This window comes from Cutaneotrichosporon cavernicola (assembly GCF_030864355.1).
Source record: "Cutaneotrichosporon cavernicola HIS019 DNA, chromosome: 2".
NCBI lineage: Eukaryota > Fungi > Basidiomycota > Tremellomycetes > Trichosporonales > Trichosporonaceae > Cutaneotrichosporon > Cutaneotrichosporon cavernicola.
This window is the reverse complement of record NC_083394.1, coordinates 2,687,641-2,709,955: the sequence shown is the minus strand read 5'-3', so window position 1 is coordinate 2,709,955 and position 22,315 is coordinate 2,687,641. Positions and strand designations below refer to the sequence as shown.

The 22,315-nt window shown below is 56.5% G+C and overlaps 7 protein-coding genes across 7 annotated transcripts; 1 reads left to right on the top strand and 6 right to left on the bottom strand.

Annotated features, from left to right (window-relative positions):
* Positions 1-596: 596 nt before the first annotated feature.
* CcaverHIS019_0210500 (uncharacterized protein) lies at positions 597-1,810 on the bottom strand (the record flags this gene model as incomplete). Its single annotated transcript, XM_060598130.1, has 6 exons — positions 597-715; positions 748-823; positions 904-992; positions 1,189-1,242; positions 1,281-1,426; positions 1,731-1,810. 6 exons carry the CDS (start codon positions 1,808-1,810, stop codon positions 597-599), a joined length of 564 nt encoding a protein of 187 aa, XP_060454954.1.
* Positions 1,811-2,250: 440 nt separating this feature from the next.
* Positions 2,251-2,958, top strand: CcaverHIS019_0210490 (uncharacterized protein; the record flags this gene model as incomplete). Its single annotated transcript, XM_060598129.1, has 1 exon — positions 2,251-2,958. The coding sequence occupies one exon, from the start codon at positions 2,251-2,253 to the stop codon at positions 2,956-2,958; it is 708 nt and encodes a 235-aa protein (XP_060454953.1).
* Positions 2,959-3,198: 240 nt separating this feature from the next.
* Positions 3,199-4,617, bottom strand: CcaverHIS019_0210480 (uncharacterized protein; the record flags this gene model as incomplete). Its single annotated transcript, XM_060598128.1, has 1 exon — positions 3,199-4,617. One exon carries the CDS (start codon positions 4,615-4,617, stop codon positions 3,199-3,201), a length of 1,419 nt encoding a protein of 472 aa, XP_060454952.1.
* A 579-nt stretch (positions 4,618-5,196) lies between these two features.
* On the bottom strand, positions 5,197-6,432 carry smb1 (uncharacterized protein; the record flags this gene model as incomplete). Its single annotated transcript, XM_060598127.1, has 5 exons — positions 5,197-5,221; positions 5,263-5,313; positions 5,479-5,807; positions 6,009-6,167; positions 6,430-6,432. 5 exons carry the CDS (start codon positions 6,430-6,432, stop codon positions 5,197-5,199), a joined length of 567 nt encoding a protein of 188 aa, XP_060454951.1.
* Positions 6,433-9,424: 2,992 nt separating this feature from the next.
* Positions 9,425-10,039, bottom strand: CcaverHIS019_0210460 (uncharacterized protein; the record flags this gene model as incomplete). The annotated part of the gene is made up of 1 exon (XM_060598126.1): positions 9,425-10,039. One exon carries the CDS (start codon positions 10,037-10,039, stop codon positions 9,425-9,427), a length of 615 nt encoding a protein of 204 aa, XP_060454950.1.
* A 7,227-nt stretch (positions 10,040-17,266) lies between these two features.
* CcaverHIS019_0210450 (uncharacterized protein) lies at positions 17,267-18,721 on the bottom strand (the record flags this gene model as incomplete). The annotated part of the gene is made up of 5 exons (XM_060598125.1): positions 17,267-17,421; positions 17,457-17,512; positions 17,570-17,673; positions 17,712-18,313; positions 18,571-18,721. 5 exons carry the CDS (start codon positions 18,719-18,721, stop codon positions 17,267-17,269), a joined length of 1,068 nt encoding a protein of 355 aa, XP_060454949.1.
* Positions 18,722-19,362: 641 nt separating this feature from the next.
* CcaverHIS019_0210440 (uncharacterized protein) lies at positions 19,363-21,933 on the bottom strand (the record flags this gene model as incomplete). Its single annotated transcript, XM_060598124.1, has 2 exons — positions 19,363-20,664; positions 20,704-21,933. 2 exons carry the CDS (start codon positions 21,931-21,933, stop codon positions 19,363-19,365), a joined length of 2,532 nt encoding a protein of 843 aa, XP_060454948.1.
* Between the last annotated feature and the right edge of the window lie 382 nt (positions 21,934-22,315).

Sequence of the window (22,315 nt, the reverse complement as noted above, 5' to 3'; positions counted from 1 at the left end):
TTGAATAATCCCTCCTTTTTGCGCATAATGTGTGGATCAGCTGGAGACCTGACCCTGGATCCTGGATTAGCCTTGCGTACGGTTCAACGGTTTGTTGCGCGTTGTGCGTTGTGCATTGTGCTTGGTGATATCAGCCTTTCGTCATCACTTTCACTGCCTCCAACACTCGAATCACAATCACCGTTCAGCTTGACCAGCTGGCTAGCTGGATCGAGTTGGCCAGGCCTTTGGCTTCTGCTGCTGCGTACTCTTAGGTACCTCTTGACCACTTGGCCGCCTTGGCCACCTCACTCATCACCCAATCAACCCTTCAACGGTGCATGCAACCAAACACTAGTCATCATGTACAACACGTCCATCCTGTCCACGACCGCATCCTGGCACCTTGGCTCTCAGGCTTGGGCAAATCGGACCAAATCCTAAACAAATACGTTACCGCAGATCACGTGCATCATCTCCACGCGCATCATCAACCACGCATGCACGCAAGCCACGGCCCCTATGCGCTGGCGTTCCGACGTTCCAAGACATTGTGCGGCCGTCTCGGACTCAGGTCCGTCAATCCGAACCATTACAATACCCCGGGTTCTGCAGTGCTAAAGGAACCTCACGCCATCACCCTCCCCGTCGCCACTGCGAATCAACTGCGCCTTGCCCTTCTTGACCAGTGTCTCGAGGCTACGTCGCAGCAGTGATGCCGGCAATCCGATAAACTCTGAACGTCAGCGGGACCACGTACGCAGCTACCTGTCGAGTAAGAGAGGTCGCCGTCCGTGATCTCATAGAAGGTCATGATGGACCCTGTCTGGCCACTGTCCGTTACCTGTGTGTGAGCATGCATTGGATGGTTGAATTACGGTCGGTGCCGGTCGAACCGGACCTGGGATCGCCGGAGAAACCTACCCAGTCGTGGATAACCTGACCCCATTCTTCAGGCTTGCGCCAGTAAAGCAGGTACGTGGACCCGCCCTTGGTCTCGGCTACGACGGTTCCTGATGTGAGTCCGAGCGCAAAGCGAGTATTGTGTGGGGGCGTGGAGAAAAGTGGGACGTATGGGTGGAGGAGGTTCCGCCAGAGAGTGCAGGTTTGTAGGCTTGTATGCCACTGGAGCGCCAGCACGGCTCTGTGAAACGGCGCAGGCCAAGATGTGGCGGGACACGAAGCGCGTTGCATTCAACTCACACTCACCTTGTTCAGCCATGTGCGCTAGGACCTGCCGCAATGCAGGCGGGAGAAGGCGGCCTGGGGTTAACACATGGCAGAGCTCAGCAGGCACTCACGCTGAATCTTGGCATTAGAGAACACCTCTCCTGGCTCGGGGGAATCAACATTGACGCTAAACACGCGGTCGTGCTTTGCCCAGCCAAGTATGAGCTCGGACCACAGCGCGATCTGATGCGCTTGTGTCGAGGGGTTGGGTTGGAGACTGGCGTGAGCGAGGTGAGCGGGGTGAGCAGGGCGTGCTGGGACGTGCGCAGAGCAGCAAACGCAGGGCGAGTCAAGTGAGAAGCGAATCGAGTGAAGGGGGGAAGGAGAAGCCGGGAGGCGACTACGCGGCAGTGGTTCCGCGCTGGAGCTGAGGCGCGAGCAATTCGCTGGATCCCCAGACGGCGCCACCGGGTGACTGTAGGAGGAGGGAAGGCGGAGAAAGGCGGAGGAAGGCAGCAAGCTAAGCCGTAGGATGCAAGGCGCGAGATGACTCAACCGCTCCGCATGCCACGCGCACTCACGTGAAGAACGGCGGAAAGCTCCATATTGCAGGGAGGACGTATCCGCTCTTGGTCGTCGAGGAGCGGAGTGGTTCGGTCATGACAGTGTTGTTGAGGGCAACGGTTGACAAATCGTGTGTGGATATAGGCCGGAGGCGGGCCGAAGCACGAACTGGTCGGTGAGACCTCCACCAAATCCAGGTACCTGACCACCAGACGCGCGACTTTCTCACATTACTCGCCGTCTCGCCAGTCATCTCTCCATCTCTCCATCTCTCCATCACACACCTCATCTCGCATCTCTTCGTTCATCCTCCTCGCCTATTGCATCACTGTATCCACCACCACCCTCGCGCACCTCGTCTTGCAGCTCCACGGCCAGGTGTCCTCGGCGGAGCTGTCCTCCCACCTTCCTTCGCCGCGCCCTCACCACCCCCTTTACCATCTCCTGCTCATTATCATCTACGGGCCACCAAGGCGAACAGAATACCCGTAAAAACCGCGTAGCTCTTTCCCATCGCCTTCCCAATCAAGGCCCGGGATGCTCGCACCCGACGCACCAACGCCTTCCCCCGCCTTCTTCTGCCGGTGGGACTACTGTACCGCCTCCCACCCAACTCTGGCCGCCCTCTCCTCCCATCTCCGCGACCATATCTCAGCCGAGCGACCAGTATACATCCCCGTTGCGAAGCGGCGGCGCACGAACGGCGGCTGGGTCCTAGACGACACCGACAGTACACTCCCCTTCCCACCATCATTCTCTACCTCTAGCCAGTCGCAACGGAGCGGGCACGCCTCAAGACCGTCAATCGACGACTTCCTTCCCCCAGCTGACGTCTCTGATCTGGGCCTCGATGTTGGCGTTGGCGTTGGCGAGGTCGACTTTGACGCGTTCCTACGCTCGCCGAGTCCGGTACGCCGGCCTGTGAGCTCGACACCACTCTCCCAGATTCCTCTGCCCACACAACCGCTCCAGCTCTCCCAACCTTGCCCAAGCCAACCTTTCTCTGTCCTACCTTCCCTCCCGCCTGCCGCCCAGCGTCAGCCACCCTCTCAACCCTCCGAGGCCAGCTCGGGCGCCCTCGTCTCGCCGCCCAATAGCATGCTACCACCCACGCAGCCGCCACCGCCTACGGCTGACTCGAACGTCTCTGCGTCACCGCGTCGGTCTCTGCAGTTCGGAGTCGCCGATACTCCGCGACGCGTGAGCGCTGGTGGGGTCGGGTTTGACTGGGGAACGGGAAAGTAGACGTTTGCTAGGATGGGTGGAACTGAGTATTGTACGAGAGTTGCATAGACGGCCACAATGTATTCACGCGCGACAACAGCTACAGTGCAGTACAGGTGTCTCTAGATGGTATTGCGACAGATCGGAACAGGATACAGGTGATAGGTGGTGACCAGCGCAGGTGCTCAGCCTCGTAGACTTTGATACCTGAGGTCATGCGTTGGGACATTCATGGGTGTGAGGTCGGGGCAGCGCAAGGCACTACGATGCAATGCAGATATTGGCGCAGCCGGGGACGAGCTCCTTGGTGCCGACCTTATCGCTGGTTTCGAGCGTGCCGTTCGCGTCAGCCTCGGCAGCCTTTCGTTCCGTCCTAGCCTTGCGTTTTTCAACACCGGCCCAGTGCTGCTCGGCGAAGGGTCGAATCGCCTCGACAGCCGCAGTATATTCGGCCTCCTTGCCCCAGTAGCGAACGAGTTCGGCATGATGACTCGGCAGCGGGCGCGGCGAGTCCGGATGAACTCTTGACAGCGGGTCCTGCTTCTTCTCGTCCTTGGCCGGCTCAGCCTCGATCTCCTTCTGGCTCTTCTCAACCTTCGCCTCCTTCTTCTCAGGCACCCACCCCTGCCGGCGCAACCAGTCTCCAAACTCATCGAGGGCAGACAGACGACTACTCCCTCCTTGCCGTCTGTATGTCCCGCCAACAAGCCCATACTTGGCCATCTCACTCAGTCCCTTGGCAGCGCGACAGTCCTCCTCACAGTCCGCGAACCACGCGAACAAGTCCTCAGTCGTACCCGGCGTGAGGTTCCCCCACTTCTCATAGCTCAGGCCCAAGTACTCGCACAATGCGCTCGGCTCGTGCGTTAAGTGTACTTCGGCCTTGGGACATCCGGGGTACGGTACCCAATGTAAAACTGCCCGGTGGCCTTGGAGCACGAAATCGCGGCAAGAACTCGCACGCCGGATAAGTTGGGAGAGGAGGAGGATGGTCACGCCGTAGGCGTGTGCGAAGCGTTGGAAGGATACGCCGGCGGGAGGGAGGAAGATGAGGTCAACCTGGACGAAGGTGTTGGGTTGGAGGTCGGAGAAGGGGTGGTTGTCCGAGAGGCGATTGCGGCCTGATTTAGAGGCGACCGCGGTAACGGTAGTCTGGGCCCCGTTGGAGCTGGAGCTGGGTGCAAACTCCTCGAACTGCATATCCTTCGGCGCACGGAAGAGCTTGTCCGCGGCGGACAGGGACTTCCCGGGCGCGTACAGCTCCACAGCTTCGTGAACAACCTTGAGGGGAACCGCGACGCTCACCTGTCCCCCAGAGCGAGACCAGTGCGTGCCACCAATCTGAGCGGCAACCGTGTCGGACCAGACCGCGATCATTTCCCGCTGGGTGGCGAGGGAGACGTCCTCAACCCCCGCGGCAGCGAGGGCTGAGCGAAGCGAGGTCTCGTTCGTGCTGGGCTTGTTCACCCTGCCCATGCCGTGGCCCTTGCCGCTCTCCCACGCCGCCTTGTCCCATCCGACCAAGACGTCGATGTCGCCATGGCTCGCCTTGGAGCCGAGGTATGGTGCCGCGTCAATGGGATCGAAGGCGTCGAGGCGCGAGAGGAGGTGGACGCGGAGGGCCTCGTACTCGGCGATGGAGAGGCGTGCGCCAGGGATGGCGAAGGCGTTGCCTCCCATTTGGCTAAATGGTGAGTGGGGCCAAAAGTACTGTACGTTGGAGAGAGACACAGACAAAACACAAGTGAGGAGGGAACGCGATGGAGAGGGAGAGAGAGGTGCAAGGTAGGAAAGTGAGAAGAGAAAAGTGAAGGACGACCGTCTTGTTGTTTACATGCGCCTTAGGTAATATCGTGCTAGGATATAAGGCGCAAGGCGCGAGACAGTCTAACACGTTCCTTCGATCTCGAGATGGAGACACCCCGGCGCTGAATGGATGCCGCCAGTGGAATCGTACAGTCAAGAACGCCAAGGCGAACACACCGGAAAGGCGGGGAGAGTGCGAGCGACCGACGCTTCCGACAAGAACAGAGAGGAAATGGGAATGAAAGCAATGCAATGAGGGTTCCAGCTCCAGAGGCCAGATACCCAGTCGAGTCGGGAACAGCACAGTAGATTGGGATCCACTGGATCTTCTGCATTTTCTGCAGCTCGCGGAACTCGTACGATGCGCAACCTGACTACGGCCGTCCCTCCACACCTGCTCGATACACAGCCAGCGATGCAAGAACACGGCAAGTACTAAACGCTACGAATCATCTATGCGGGGGGACGGGGCGGAAATCTGTTGTCAACTAACTTCAAAGAGCTGAACGCGGGACTTACCCAGGAGGGAAGCCGGGAGGTCCCCCGGGCGGACGGAATCCAGGCGGCATTCTGATGTCAGCTGCTAGCACGGGGATCAAACCTGCTCTCCATTCCCTCTTCTTCTGCACGACTGCTCTCTTGAGCTGCCTCCTCTAGGTTGAACTCTCGTGTGCCTGCGCTCCGTCGCAGCCCCTTTGTCTACTCCATCGCTCGACACCGTTCACTCCGACTTACCCAGGAGGCATTCCCTGGGGGAACCCAGGTGGCATCCCTGGCGGCGGCGCCATCCCCGGAGGGAAGCCCGGTGGTGGGCGCGCGTAAGGCATAGGACGCGCTGCCATGGCCGGGGCGCCAGCCCCGCCGCCGAGCGGCATCCCACGGCCGGCAGGTACGCCGCGACCTGGGCCAGCAGCGATGCCTGGTCCCTCCGATGTGGCGGGAGGCGGGCCCTCGACGGACACGCTCACGATCGTCTCGCCGCGCAGGATGACGAGGCCAAGCGTGCGCTTCTGCTGCACCGTTGGGGTTGGCTCGCCGGCCGGCGTGTCCTTGGTCTTCTTGCCCTGGTATCAGTTCAGTCCTGACTGTGGAGCTCGATGCGCTGCCTGCAGGAGACGCAGAGAGGAAGGGGAAGAGACAAGGCAGCTTTGAGAAGTTGGCCAGCTAATCATGTAGCTGGAGCCGCTGCCTTCCCATTCCCTCCCCTTTCCAAGCAGCGCACTGCAGACGCATTCTCTGCGCTACCCGCACATGCTCGCACCTACCTTGACCGTTCTAAACTCCTCGCACTCGGCCAGCACAAAGTTCATGTGCTTGTCGTATGCGAGCATCTGACCCACGAGCTGGCGGCCGTCGTTGAGCGTCACCTTGAGACGGTAGTGCAACAGCGTCACCATCTTCGAGTGCTTGGCCTTGGGGGGCGGCTGGGGTTAGCACGAACGAGACCGATAGAAGGTAGACTGTGCGTCATAAAGGGGCGGTGGAGGCGGAGGAAGGTCACTCGAGTCATAACAATAACACTGTCACGCGCATCCACAGTACAGCTTGCAGAGCTCCCGCAGCATCGTTGACGCTCTGCTCAAGCTTCCGGCGTAGATTATTGGAGAGACGCGGCCGACGCGCGCAAGTTGCGCACGTACAGGCGCGCCCTGGAGGTACACACGCGTCACAACAACGGTCACTCACCATTTTGACTACTCTCTGATCTCTCGCGCGGACTCGGATCTAGGGTACGCCGGGGGCGGTCGCGGGAAGTCCGCGTTTGGTATTTGAAGCAGCGTTGCCGCTCTGTATGAGTGCGCGGGTGTGCGAAGGTGTGGAGGTGTATGTGGTTGTTGGTACTTGCCGGTGGAGGAGAGTTGAATCTCGACGGTCATCACCCAACTCTCCCGGCGCTTCGGCGTTTTGGTCCCGTGGCACAGACCACAGCACTATTCCTGGCACTAGCACAAATGCATTACAGTTTCACTATGGCACACTCCGGGTTCGTCCAATTCTACAATGGCTCCACTGTGACACTGCTCGGATGCATGGCCATTGGTTTGGTCTTCGGTCTCATAGACCGGGTAATGGACGACGGTGCCTAGGATCTTGACAGGTGATGATGTTCTCTTGACTAGCCATGCCACGTCCATGTTGGGCTTCGGTTAGACTTTGGTGGAGCGATGCCGTTTTTTCCTGAGGATATCCCACTCCCATTGAGTCTCCGCGAGACAGCGTTGGAGCCAAAGCGTTTATTCGCCATCCTGTCAAGTTTTTCCAGAGCCTGTTGATGTATCGCGAGTAGCTGTTGGTGAGATCCATGCAGACATCGTTGCTCGGCTTGAGCGTCGTTTTGAGTGGCCGCGATGGTATGGCGCTTCCACGAAACACTTGCCTCCCTGACGAGCTCAACCTGCTTTCTGGTCAAATGGATCTCCCGCTGGAGGAGTTTGACATTGTGGAGAGCATCATCGAGGACGATCTGGTCGACGTCACTGCCGTCGCCCTGCTGCACTTCGACTGTCGCACAGAGGTTGTCGTGCCAAGCAGGACCCCAGAATGTAGGCACCGGAATGCCTATGAAGACGAGGACTTCGGTAGGTTGGCGTGGTATCGAATGGGCGTGACTGCTTGAACCCCAAAGGGGAACTACGGAAAGAAAGCGGGTATCGACTTCTTAGAGGGAGCCTTGTTGTAATGTTAACCCCAACTGCTACTCCTCTCTCTCGGTCGTACGTACAGAAGCAGGGCCAACTTGAGACCTTTATTGGTAGGTACATGCTGGCCGTGGCCTATCGGGCATAATCTCGCCATCCCCGTCCAGAATGTTGGGTTCTGGAAACACTTCGAAGCCGTTGGGAGGGGAAGTGTCCGTGCCCCTATAGATGATGGCCCCGCCTCTGCTTTGCTGAGCCGTATTGCAGGCCGCCGGCGAGGGCTGACTCTAGGGAAGAGGCGATGAATGAGGAAAATTGGCTTCCACAGAAGGAACTTGCAGTCAATGCGACATCTGAATTCACTTGACAGAGGCGTACGACAACCACGGCTGGGACCCACCTCGTTGCACAGAAGCCTTGACAGATGTGCCGTTGCGCAAAGCGTTACCAGAGAAGCTGGTGGAACTGGGCAACTCTAGATGCGCGAGGTTGGGCCGGGTACTGTGGTTGGCGGTGTATACGACGTCAGCTGGGGCGTTTGCTTTGATGTTCCAAGGGCCAGGGGTTCGGCTGGCAGTCTGCCTGCTTGGTCTGAAGGTTTCCTGCGAGTCGATGGAGCCGGGTTCACTAACAGTGAGGGAAGGTGCGGTTGAGGAAGGAGTAGCGGGGGAGGTACTGTAGATGTTATGGCGGGGCTTGCAGAGATGTCGTTGGATAGCATAGTTTTCTTCCGGGGACGGAGCTCACGAAGGTTGTTTGGGGTAGTAAGGAACCGGTGTAACTTTTGGAGGCTTGAGAAAAACGAGAGACCTGGAGAGAAAGGTTCCTGGGCTCGTATAGTCGACGATTGTGTGTCGGTCGGCATTTTGTGGGTGGGTCTTGCGGCTGACATGCAAACTACAAGAGCACATCCGGACGTAGAGATGAAGCTATATCGCTCAGAGAGGGTGTAGCAAGAGGGAAGAGAAGGGAGACGGAATGGAGACAGTGTTGAGGAAAATACAGTACAAAAGTGGTGTTGATGTGAGAGGCCCAGAGCCAACGGGTGGTCAGAAGAAGATGGCCCAGCGAACGTGGCAGTCAAGAAAGGAAATCGAATGAAACCCACAGCGTGGTCAGAGAAGCTGCTCAACCAAGTTACTCCACACCTGCTTAGTTAAGCGTCCTAGAATGTCATCCGGGATGCTCTGACACATTCTTAACAGCTTCAATTAGACTACCGCCAGCAACTACATGCCCATGTGCTAACGCGAGGGTTATAATACAATCGCTTCTCTAGAGTTACAAGGTCTGATGCCTAAACTTTGAAAACACAGCAAAAGGCAGATGAGGGTGTCAGCTATAATATAAGGGAGCGAGAGGGCTTAGACTTCATTACCCTCTGGTTCACCTCCTCTGACCTTGTAGACTGCGTTTCTTCTCTCCCACATACTGTCTACAAGTGTGTTGAAGGATGACTGTGTAATCTCATTCCACACCTGCTGGTAAGCCTCCCAAAGCCCATCGAGGCCACCTGGGCGCTCCGGAAGCAGATTCAGACGCCGTTTAAGCTCAGCCCATTCATGCTCGATAGGATTGAGGTGTGGTGAGTTGGCGGTTGTTGTAGCCCAGCCTCTGCCATTCATGTAAGTGGGCATCCATGGCACGCTTTACATGTTACTCTAGAAAACTGCACTAGTCTTCATAACTCCAATAGCCCTCGCTCCGGCAACGCTCGTCACAGCTCCCCCCATCACTGCAATACTCTTCCTCATTGCATGCCCTCCAACAATCCTGTGGTGCCTCGGAGCTAATCGGACTCGAGGTGCTTTCCCTGTCTCCAAGATGGGGCATGCCGGATGGTCCACTCTTCGCGATCGACAGTTGGTTCGAGGTTTTCGCATCGTTAGGCGGCGCTCCGTCCAGATCGTTTGCCGGAACTGGAACCTTCTTGGCATTCTTTTCCTCTCTCCTCTTGGCATTATTTTTCTCTATCCTCTTGGCATTCTCCTTCTGCTTCTTCTTCTTGAGAGCGGGTTGTTCTACAGGATTGCTAATGTCAGTCACGGTCTAGATGTTGAGTACCGTTCGTCGGCAGGCTGGTCTTCCTCATGGGCTGCCACTCTGTGACCGTGGTCGCCTTCCTCACTCTTTGGCTTCCCATTGTCCTCAACCTGTTGTCCATCGGAGTCGAGATGGTCGTTGCTATTCAGAAGCACTTCGAAACCATTGTAAGTCGGAGAAAACTGGTTCGCGACGTTTGTGGCAAGGAGGTCGTTTTCCACCTGAAGCTCGTCGCACTCCTTCTTGATGGCAGCAAGCTGCATCTGGAGATCATCACGCTCCTTAGTGGTGGCGGCAAGCTCCGCAGGGATGCCGTCGCGCTGCCTTTCTGTTAGCCCAAGTCGGTCGGCCTTCTCTTGGAAACCGTCACGTTGCTTCTCGAGAATGACCTTCTCCGCTTTCAGTTTCTGGATATGCCGCCGACTTCGAGTGAGGTCACTTAAAAGGTCTCGTTTGACTTTCAATGCTTTGAGTGCGTTGTCGAGTTGGCCCTGAGCCGATTCGTTCTCCTCTTTGAGCTTGTTATACTCGTCGATGAAAATGTTGTTCAGATGTTGGGCCCTTGTGATGGTGAACTTGGGGTCATGCTGGACGTCGCCATGGCTTCCACCCATCTCAAGACGATAGTATTTCGTCCGTTCGCTCGCCCAGTTATCCAAGGCTAGGCGGATGTCGGGAGGAAGGATTTTCAGACGGTCGCCGTCTGGTTCAGATACGGAAGAATATGACCTGGCAGTCGGGGATGACCCACTGTTCAAGTCATCTGGATGGTTTTGATCGCCTTGAGTCGCCAATGGGGTACCCGGTACCGGAGGGGGCCCATTTGCAATGATAGGATCATGGGTGATGCCGAGGATGTTCCCAGCGGGAGGATAATGATGCTTGATTTCTTTTGGATCGTGGCCATCGCTTCGGCGTACGTCTGCGATGTGACCTGGGTAGTGGGGAAGATCGTCGTTGTATGTTCCCTCCCGATGGCCACGCGACATCGGAGAGTTCAGACCTGGTTCGACAATACGACCGTTGAGGTGGACGGTTTCGGTATTGACAGGGCCGCGCGAATTTGGTTCTGGCTCAACGACGGCGCCGGGCCTGTAGCTTGGAGAGCTGCCAAGGGTCTGGGACCGAAAGTGGAGAGTCTGGGGCTGACAGTAGGGAGTCTCGAGCTGAGGATAGGCTTGTTGGAGGACGAAGCCTTGATAGGTCGGGGGGCTGTGTTGTTGTTGCTGTGCATATTGTAGTCTTAAGTATTGCTCTTGGGCATGATGCTGTTGGGCATATGAAGATCCTGGACTGTTGTATGGAGGGTGAGTAGTGAAGACCACGGGATTGGGAGCGTATGGTGGGGCATGGACACCGTACGTTTCACGTGGAGGTGGGAATTGGGGTAGTCTCTGGGCTGGGCACACGTTTCTGTAGGGGTATTGCTGCGGCTGCATGCCATTGCTGCCTTGAAAGTACCCAGAAGGCAGGCAGGTTGCCGCAGGCGTGGAGGGGACAGTATTGGCCTGGATGGCGACTCCGTACCGAAGGTGCATGTAATTGGGGTAGAAGGGTTGGCCATATTGAACCGCTTGGGGAGACTGGCGAGCCGACACGCTTTCTCTGGGAAACTGGCGTTGGTTGCTCAAGGAAGACATATGATTGGGGAAGTAAGGGTTGGAACCAGCGACAACATGGCTAGGTCCGCCAGGGCCGTCACGATTGCTGCCCATGTGCGTTTTCGGTGAATGTGTCGCAAGCCCTGGAGGAGGACTGAATAGAGGAGGGGCCTGAGGGGGAGAGGTATGACCGTACGTAGGATTTGAAAGACTGCCAATAGGACCTTGAGGGTTCTGGGTTGGCGAGGACATGTCCGGTACGTGTTGCTTCAGTTTCCCGCCGGGAGGTTGGAGGAAACCGCTTGCTGGATGCTCACGAGGTGTCATCGGTAGAGTTTGGGGGGTGGCGGGCCTCACAGTAATAGAGGGAATCGCGTTTGCAGGAGGATCGGCGAGCGGCAGGGAAGGATATGCATGTGAGGGCGTGGCAGCTTGTCGATTCATGTGGTTAAGATCCGCGAAAGTCCCAGTGCTCCAAATGCTTCTCTGAGCCTGAGAAAACAAAGATGGCTCTAGGGAGATTCTGCCTAATGTTGTTGCAGTTGGACTTCCAAGGCTATCCTGCCGCTCGGGTGAACGTTGGAACTGGATTCCAGTGGGAGGTAGGGTTGGGATGTGTAAGCGGCGCCGCCCACCGGAGTTGTCAAAATGGTTTGAGTTCGTCCTCGGCCCGGACATTACAGGAGCTCGTAGGCGAAGGGTGCTGTATTTAAGGGATGGTTGGAAAGGAGACACAGTACGCGGAGTGTAGAGGATGACGAGGGAGCAGAGGGGGAGATTAGGAAGAATGGATGGTTGCGGTTGATGATAATGGGGTACAAGTACGGAGAAGGTAGATGATGGAGGGAAAAGAAGTGAGGATATGACCTAGATGGAAGAACGAGTGCGTTATTTTGGGTTGCACAAGGAAGGTTGACGTGCACAACTGGTAGGAGCAGGGAGCCAGGGGGATGTGGCACTGGCATGTGCGTGGTCCAGCCCTCGCGCGACTCACGTGAGCTCTTAGTCACAATTAGTATGAATCGTCCCAGCTAGGCCCCAGCTATGCAGTTAGTGGCGGAGAACATCCTGCTAAATGTATGTCGTGCTTCGTTAAAGTGGCGTCTGCCATAAAACTAGGAGAGGGCTTCGAGTATTACAATAGATTCACTGCGAGCACGGGTACAGTATCACTACGGCATCTCCTATTTTATACACGACAGTGGCTATGGCTCAGGTCCACACTCTACACACGGCTCAAGTTGGCGAAGCCCGTTGAGGGGAAACATGGGTGGACTCTAGGTGTCGGCTCACTTGCCTTAAGTAGCGCGTTGATCGTGATGAGGGGTTGATCCTGAGCTCCCGAGGAGCGCTTGAGTTGCCAATGTTAGCGTGTGGTGTGGGTATAACGATAACGTGGTGTTTACTTGGTTTGTTGGGGAAGGGTGCCTAGAAGCCGCCAGAAGCGGGTGCCCAGAACACGGGGAACCAGAAGGGAGGTTTCATACAGTAGTCAAGGCCTAGATAGTCAAGGCCTAGATAGTAAAAGCCCAGATGGGGGTGCGGGGAGGCTTCCAACTGCAAGGTCGAAGCCAAGGCAGAGCGCCAGCGACGGGGGTGGTGGCAGTGACGAGGGTTGGGGTATGGTGTTTGTGGAAGTAGGGTGCTGCAGTGGCGGTATATACTCGATAGAGAAGAACTATGAGCATGAGGAGTGGGATATGGGCGCAGTGGCGTGTTGAGGTGGCATGGGTGATCTCTGTTCTCTCTGTTGAGGAGTAATGGACCATGTTAATGCGATAACGTAAGATTATATGGTGCTTAAATCGTCACTCCCGCCACTCTACTACGTCATCTCCGCCATTACGTCCCATCGAATTGAACCACACCGAATTAAGTCTGCTCACCTTCCAATGAAGTCAAGAAGTAGCCTTCCGCCCTCAGCAACGTCCCTCGGCCTCCTTCTGGTTCTTCCACTGTTGACGCTTTTGTATATGTCGAAGGTTGTCCCTTGGTTGTCCCACTTCTCCTACCTCGTCTTCTGATTTTCTGGTGCTGTCTCCATTGAGTCAGGTGCGTTGATTGAGGGTGCTGTGGGGAAAGTTGAGCTGTCCGATCTCGGCAGGGAAGGATGACACTCATATCCACGATGATGTTGCAACGTATTCAGAATGGGGTTGTCGTTTGGGTCCGTCGCAGTCAAGAACTCGCAGCTTACGGGGGACCCCGAACATTGATACACCATTGCCACTACTCTGTCCGTATGGTGCTCGAGGAACACAATACCTGAGGGGGATATGGCGGGATTATCGTCCCGTTCGGAATGGATGTGACGTCTGGGGACTAGAGGCTTGAGTAACCTCGTCGTGACCCAGTTCCAATCGCAGGTATCTGTAATCGGCACATCAACTATCGCCTTAAACATCTCTTGTTGAAAGGTTCTCATCTTGAATTCAGGTTCAAGTTGCGATAGCGGCTTTGACCAAGCTCTTCCTGGACCTGTTCACGGAAAGCCGTTTCGTGTTGGAAGCGGCGTACCGCGTTAGCCAGCTCCTGCTTGGTCTTGTCAAGCTCTGTCCAGAATTCATACACCAACTTATTAACAATACTGCCCTCGTAGGCTGAGACCTACAGCTTTCAAATCGGCCCACCATGTTCTTACTGTAAAGCGAGCGAAGAAGGCTTATCAGTGTTGAGTTGGTGTGCCACAACATGTTTGGAGCTTGAGCAACATCACAGCTGCGAGCTTACTGCTAGCCCGGCTCTCTGTGGAGGGGTTGGGCAGAGGGCTGAGAGGAATGATTCTGTGACTGTCGATTTCAGGACTACTTGAGAGGCACTGTCTGCTGGTATGACTTTGAAGACGACCTGGGAGGAGGTGCAGTTGTGTCGGGCTAGTCAATGCCGGGGCGAAATCGGGAGGAGGGACCAAGTATACAATGCGTTCCGATACCTCGGAGCTAGTGTCATAGTGTCATCAGGAGTTTTGAGCGGCATCTCCTCAGCACAACCGCATGAATTTGCAGGGTCTCAAGGGGCTGGGATGTTTGCGTTGGGGAGGCTCCGTTTCCGGTGGAATATAGTCGTTTGGGACAGCCGTAGAGCAAGACGGGAATTAGTAGCGTTAGAGGAAGGAATGTTGAAGACGAATAGCTGCGGCAGTCCACAGGTTCCCCGAAAGTGGCACTCGTTGTGGCAGGTGGCTGCTCACTTTGTCACTATTACAAAAATGGGCCACTGAACCAATTTTTCATAGCAATCGAAATGAATCGAACTCCCTTTTTATCGAAGCTTGTGCGGCTCACCACTCAGTCCCGAGATGGTGGAAATTCCGGGAGAGGCGTGAGTTGAGTTCACGATCTTGGGTTCCCAGCTGCTCTAGAGAAACCGTTAGGTAGCGCGCCACGCCCTGCAGATTGTCTTATGTATGGGCACGTGTGCCGTATGGGGGGCTTGCAGATCTTTGAAATGATTTGGTCCTTCAGCTCTTCTTCAGTTTTGATTCCTCCACATTGATGTGGACCCGGGAACATGGGCCACCCATGTTCCCAGGCCGCACGTCATCGCCCAGGGGAAAATGGGGTTCTCAATCGAGCCTGGCGTGCTACAAGGACTGCATTTGGAGTGGCCCACGGAGATAGCGGTTGGAGGATTGGGTCGATCTATGGTGATGTGTGTTGCTCAAAGGGCCGTCGGTTCCGGGTTCTCAAGGAGCCGTTGGTGTTTGGGTCATTGCATAACGAGTCAAGTTGATAGCTGGTGGAAGGAGCGTTGTCGTCAAGACTTGGTCGGGTATTGGGAGTACTAGAGATTGCACGGGGTCGGCCCGGCTGTGTCGTCGAGGAAGGTGGCTGTATAACAGGGGTGTTGAACAGACTGAACGAAACCACCATACCCAGTCGGTCGAAAAGCAGACCGCATGTCGGAAACATGTCCTAGCCTCTGGGGAAACTTATTCGGGATCGGCAGAGGTAACGCCATCAGATGACGGATGAAGTCGAGAATTGTGTGCCCGGGCTGTTCTGCAGGTGCGTGTGAGATCACTGGCGACGGTGGAACGTTGGGTTGGCCATACAGGTGGGCGCTGGGGTCGTTGTGGCCACTGCCAGAATAGTCGTCTTGGTTGACATGACTGGTGGTTGGAGAACGGGACCGACTCTGGCGGCTGCCTTCGTCCTCCCCCGTCCAAGTTCGGCGGGTTGACGAACGGCTTCTGGAAGGTGGGAGAGAATGGAGAGAGAAGGTTAAGTTGGATGGTATATGGAGGGGAGATATATTAGTGAATATGTAAGACGAAGAGAGAAGAGACGAGGATTGATGTTTGGAGGATAAACTACCCAAACTGCGACGAAGTTGTTTGTGGCACCCTCACACCCATCCCGGAACCACTGCCACAATCGGATCCTCCTCAATCCTCCGTTCCCAATCAACTGAAACACCATACGCGGACAGTTGCCCACACGCTACTACTCTAGGCTGCCACTGACGATCTCCCAACTTTACAAAGGCAGCTTGCCATTCAAGCAGGGTTCCGTAGATTGCGTATGCCGAACACTCGCAAAGCACAGATGGGCGGCATGGGCGGTGAACAGGGTCGGTGAGTCAGTCAGGAATCGTGGACTCTTTGTGTGCTTCTTTCGGCTGTCGGGGGCACTTCAAGGCTTAGTACACTTCCAATAAGGCTCTGAAAACAATGCGTTGTAAGCATTACTATCCAGATATGTACTTTTGATTACTCTGGGAGTCCCATTAAGGGCTATCAATTTCCCTGGAGTTTGCCCTGAGTTAGCCCTGGTTCTCCTCTGTCTCATTTATTGCATCAGTTATGGGTAGCTTACGTTGCGTGTCGAGCCTTTCCAAACCTCTTGCGTGTTGTAGAGTGAATGTACGATGCATCGAATACGGTTGAACGTGTGCGCAATTCAAGGGGTCGGGTCGTAGGGGCTCGGGTACTACAACATTGCGGATCTCCGACAGCGTCACAGACCGATGCGTTGACCCGATGGTTAGCTGCAGGTGGTGTTGTGGCCATGCGACTATCACAGGCCAATGGTTCCTCGTTGATAGACCCAGTGCATCGCCAAGCGTGGCCATTACCTTGTGCGCCTTGGCTGCCATGCTGATATGGATCGACAGGCATGTCGGAAATCTGATCCGCGCGATTCATGTTCATATTGGGGTTTTCGATATTCGGATCGTGTGACTCGAGCCCAGTCGCTGATCCGTATATCTATATCAGTTCTCGCAGCATTCGGCGGAGTCGCCCGTTCCCTTCACGGAGTTGCCCCTTCTCGCGCCGCAAATGAAAAAAGGTCACACTCAAGCCGGTTACCTCTTCCAATGGAGGTGATAGTGGTTTGGTTTTCTTCGTTGAGGTCGTGCTTGGCGTTGCGGAGCTGTTCGTTCTCCCCCTTCCAGGGAGGTGCAAAACGTTGGACAAGTCAGTCCACCATATGGAAGTCTCTTCTCTCAGCTTCACGATCCTTGTGGTGAAGCTGGTTCTCAGAAGTTGACCCAGTTTGCCATCCGCTCCTGAACGGCTCGCCAATCAGCTCCCGGGAGGTTGAGTTGCAGAGGAAGAGCTAGTTCGAGGACGCGAGGGCTGCCGGCAAGAAACAGGGCGGTCATTGTTGCGGGCGTCATTGTCAGAAACGTCGTTGGTACGAGTGTCGCCGTTGCGCGCGCCGTTGTCGACGTCGTTGACAAGGGCGTCACTGTCTGCAACGCTGAGGGGAGCAGGGGAGGGAAGTGGTAGATCGGCGAAGGGAAGGAGGGAAGGTTAGTGAGAAAGGTGCTATCAAGGATATTGCAGAGGGGAGGGAAGGGTAGGGATGCCGATATGATATTGGGGTGTGTGTGAGAGAGAGAGAGCAAGAAGTAAAGTTAGAGAGGATAACTTTGTGGTGTTGTGGGGTTATGGGGCGGAAGGCAGAGCACAGTTGAAGATGCGAGAAACAACTTCACTCCACCCACATCCTGCCTCTATTACACAGTCACCTCGATCCTATGCTTGCCTTAGGACGCCTGTCAATTACGATCGCGGCGAGTCGGGGACGTCTCTCCGGGTATCGCGGGATTCCCCTTTGAACAGCGATATCAGAGGCGAGGACCAACTGATGGTTGTTAGGTGAAGCAAGATGTGGGCAAAAGTAAGAGTGGGTGACCGTCCAAGATCAACAGCACTGCATAGGATATACTTCTGATACTGCACAGGCCCGCTCGTTGGCAGGCTCGCTCTCGGTCTTGCGCTCGCTGCTCGCACTACTGCGTGGCATCGGCCAGAGCCGTGCGCGCAGCGTGCTTCCATCCCTCGCCGTCGCGGCGGCGCAGCTCTGCAAGCCAGACCTTGTACTGCTTGTTGGTGCCGAGGATGTCGTCGAGGAGGCCTGTGGGGCCAAAGTTCTCCGTAAACGCGTCTGGCGTCAGCATTTCCCAAGGAAGGGAGACTCACAGTGGTGCCAGTCGTGGATGAGCGCATCGTACAGTCCAGGGATGTTGTAGTCCGAGCTGGAGTCAGCTGTTGTTACACGTCTGAGCTGAGGGACGATCACTCTCGCCACTCACTGGGTGCACAGCGTCCCGATCTCAAGCGAGCAGAAGAAGAGGATCATGAGCGACCAGTGTGGCCGCATAATCACAATACCGATCAGGATCGGCCCGATGTTGCTCTGATATTAGCTCCTTGTTCCCTCCTGGCGGAACTCACAAAGACCTGCTCTGCCAGGGTGCAGTACGTGCTTGCGAAAGCGACTGGCGCGGTGAACTGGTGGTGCATCTTGTGGATCTTGGCATAGAGTTTGGGGTGGTGTACGAGGCGATGGACGAAATAGAAGCCGGCCTCCTCGCAGAACATGCACCCAAAGTACACGCCAAACGTCTTCCACCATCCGGGCAAGTTGGAGGAGGTATCGAGGATGGCCCAGCGCGAGACGCCGTAAATCAAAGGCAAGTTGACGAAGATCTGGTTCTTGACCACGCAGACAAGGACCTGGCGGTACTCGGCCCAGGTGACGCGGCGGTCGGGCTGGATCTTGAACCGCTTGACGTACGAGTGTAGGGTGTCGTTCATGTCAAAGGCCATGAAGATAAGTCCGAGGGTCCAGTAGACTGCCGAGGAGACGATCCATGTGCCCCACATGTTGATGTTGAAGGCGCCATATTTAGCTGTGAGGGCGTCGTAGAACCGTCCTGTGGCGGGCTGCTGGTTGATCCAGTAAGTGAGGTAGATGATGCCGATGGTTAAGACGTGTTGCCAGACGCCGTCCTGGTTGATTCGAGAGGAGGCCTGGAGCGCCCAGTTGTGCTCCTCTGTGTTGTGAGGGAAGGAAGAAGTGGGGGGAAGGTTGGAACAACAAGAGGGGAGAATGCCGTAGGAAAACGGTGGGCGGATGGGATGGCCATGTCAAAGTGGGTGTGAGTCAAGGTGAACGATGCGCGCGGATGCTTGCCGAATATGGACAAGGTTGCGTGAGATGGACATGAAGCAGGGACACGGGAGCGAATCAATGAGGGAACAAGTCGAGTGTGTCAGCGTCTCCTACTGATTCAACTCATTTGGAACTCACTGCCTTTATACGTGCTCTCCTTGCCGTTGACGTTGTCGTTGACGTTGCCGTTGGCCTTGGCCTTGGTATCCACCTTGCTGTTCTGAGTCTTGACGTTGGCACTGGGCCGACGCACGGCTCCGCCCATGACGACAGGCGAGTCGCTTATCATTGTGCCTGGTGTTGGGAGATCCAATGAACGGGGAAGGAGATGGGTGTGGTCGCCCTGGTGATGGGCAGTGTGTCTGATTGATGAAGACGAAATGATGAGTTGTTTCGGATGGGATAGGTCTTTATGTAGGGAGATTGAGTGATTGAGTGGGACGATGTGGATACACGACGTGGTTGTTGGGAATTCTAGTTGCAAGAGCAGTGGCTGGACAGTATGGACTGGCTCGTTACAAGAAGAGATGTGACGGCTTGTTGTTTCGCTTCGCTTTGTAATGATTCTAATGAAATGGCGCTCATCAATCGCCGTGTTCCAACTTGATTTGACCCCTCCCTGAGGCTTGGGCCCCTTTTACCCTACCCTTCAAAGGGTCATTCAACATGACATATGACCAACTCGGCATATCGGCATATCGCACCATCCAGGCACCGCATGCCAAAGCTTAAATGCGTCAGTTTTCATCCATCGCCAAGTACTGTATCAAATGCTTCTCTCAGCCAACCAACCCTCTCCAATACCATGACACATGATGCAGCAACGCAACTATAATAAGTCTGAGCTCCTACAACCCTGTGTTCGAATCATGAAATGGCGACGCGGGTCGCTGGACCGGAGCTGTGCAGCTCTCCTACAGTCCGTGCGTCTCAAGGTCGCCCAGTCGCATACCCAGCAGGCGCGCTCGGTCCTGGGTGCTCGCCCCAAACCGCCGTGCGTGGTGGACGGCTGTAATACTGCTCGCGCCGGTTCCATTCGTTCCTTGCCCAGTGGCCGTCTCCACTAATCGTCGCCGTGGGAGGCTGAGGTGGAGGGGGTGGACCTGTGGCAGTCGCAGTCTGAGGAGGCCGCATGGGCGGCATGGGCGCAGCCGGCGGACGCTGGTACGCGTTCTCGTGCCAACCGTTGCGGTAGTATCCCGGCGGGGCACCTTGTGAAGGCGGCGGAGGTGCAGGCGGAGGAGGTGCGTTGAAGCTCGGAGTTGGGCGGTGGAACCACGTACGGTTGTCACGGTACGGCCCTCGTTGATCAAGCGGCTCTTCGTGGTGGCGCACAAGCGGCTGCTCAGATGGACCGCGGAGGTCGCGGGGGTCACGCGGGTCACGAGTCCGGGGGTCACGAGGGTCACGGAGTTCGCGGGGTTCGCGGGGGTCGCGAGCGTCACGAGGATCGCGAAGATCGCGGGCCTCGCGGAGGTCGCGGTGTAACAGAGGGTCGTCGCGAAGGGGCAAAGGCTGTTCCTCTGTACGTGATGTTCGGCGCTCAAACTCATCCCATCGCCGATCTCCGGGAGGAGGCTGCGCAAAGCGTGACGGAGGTCCAGCAGCTTGGGGTGGGCCTAAGGGCCGCCCTGCCATCATGGGTGGGGGAGGAAGGTTGAACGGCGCCGAAGGCGACTGAGAATGAGCTATCCGTAGAGGCGGGCTACGGCGCAGATCGACCGGGGAAGGAATCGCAGGAGACGGAGTCACCCGGGCGTGTGGAGGAGGCGGCAGACGAGACGGAATTGGAGCGGGTTCTGGTGAAGGCGGCGAGAACTCGAGCATCAGGGCCGGCTCGTCCACCATAATCTCGTCATCGTCCTCAGACTCTGGCTCGGGAGACGGCTCGGGCTCGGGCTCGGGCTCACGCAAGCCGAGCTCAATGAGGTCGTCGATGGCCTCGGTGGCCGTCGCGCCCTCAGGACCCAAGTCGATACGGCGACGCTTGCGGACGATGGCGTCCTTGACGACATACGCAGTGTCCTCTGACTGGTCGGACAAAAGGGAAGTGGGATGGCGGTACCATCCTCCACAACCGCGACCCTCGCCCAACATGGGCATGTTGGTGAACATGCGCTTGTTGCTTGGACGCCCGTCGTTCATGTCGTGGTAGACCTTCTCTGCCGCGAGGCGTGCCTTTTTCCTAGCAATCTCAAAGGTCATCTGGAGCGAGATGTCCTCGCGGTCCGCCTGAAGCTGTCAGCTTGCACGGATCACGGCGTGACTCACGTAAAACTGGAACTGGTTCTGTTGCTGCTCAAGGTCAAAAGTCTTCTTGAGCTCTGCTTGTTGCGCCTCGTACTGTGCGTCGCGGTACCCGATGATCCGATTGAAACGCTCTTCCAGATCGCTCCAGAGTGTGAGGAGCTTTGGGTGTGTGTCGTTGAGGACTTGTTGTTCTTGCTCCTTGAGCGACGCAAGCGCGAGGTCGATCTGTTCATGGCGGGCTTTTTGCGCAGCGACGGCCTCAAGGTCGTCCGGGTCTACCTCTCCGCGACGGAGGGCACGCCTGCGCTTCTTTCTCGGTGGACGTTTGGGCTTGTCGTCAGGAACGAGTATGGAGGCTTCTGTCGCGACGGCCGTGTCGACGGCGGTGACGTCGTTTACGACACCGGTGGGCGTGTTGTCGGCGGAGGAAGTGGAGGGGACCGTGACGGCGGCGGCAGGGACTTCGACAGTGGGGGTAGGGGTGGGCTCAACAGAAGCAGCGTCGGCGGTGTCGGTGGTGGGAATGGGGGTGGGCTCAGCAGAGAGGGCAGCTGGTGTTTGGGTGGTAGGAGAAGCGCTCTGGGTTGTAGTGATGGGTTGTTGAACGTCGGCGGTAGAAGAGGTTGCTTGCTCAATAGCGGCGTCGCCGACGGACTCGGTGGTGGAATTGGGATTGGACGCAACGACAGCGCCAGCGATGTCGTTGGTCTCAACATTGGTGGTGCCAGGAGGAGTTTGGGACCTGGTGTTGGGTGGCCTCGGTGGAGTGTGATCGGCGCTGGGGGCCAGAGCATCGGCGGCAGTCTCGGCCCAGGGTTCATCAGGGCCTGCGGTTACTGCGAGTGCGCCAGGATCTACCTCCTCAGCCGATGCCGCGTCTGTCGGAGTCGCGATGGCTTCGCGAGTCTGCATACCCGACACAGACTCGGCAACGACTGACGCAGAAGCATCAGCGGCGAGCTTCAGAACTGGGGTCCTAAAGACGAGCTTGATCTTGCGTGGCTCTTTGGATGGGCGACTGTCTGCAGAGTTGATCGCATCTTTGTTTCCGCTGCCCTTGTTGTCCTGGTCGTCATCGGAGCGGGTCTCACCCTCGTTGCCGTTGGCGTGAGGAGATGTGTTGTCGCTCATGACAATGTCGGATGAGTGGTGGTGGCCGTTTGCCAAAGCATGAAGGGATGGCGACGAGGTCTTGTGCGTAGTATTCTCCGCGGTTGGCGAGGGCGAAGAATCGGCAGTTGGCGGAGGCATTTTCTCTGGCGACTTGGAGGACTGGCTGCGACGTGATGATCGGGTAGAAGAGGCAGGTGGAGGAGCCGCACGAGAGGGAGAGAGGCTGTCACCTGTACGGGATGCCGAGGAGCGGCCCCGTGTGTAAGATGATGGCTTTGTTTTGTTGTTGCTGGTAGAGGATCCTGTGGGGGATGGAGTTTGGGTGATGGTGTTTTGGGCGGGAGCGGGGTCGGATTGGATTGGAGTGGAAGTCTGGGATACGTTGGATGACTGATGTTGAGGGTAGAGGGTTGTCGAAGTCGACATGTTCAGGAGGGGGAGGGGAGATGGCCTCTGTGGATGTCAGCTGTCTATAGATGTTGGATGGGGAGGAATGGCATAATGTTGATGATGAGCGAGG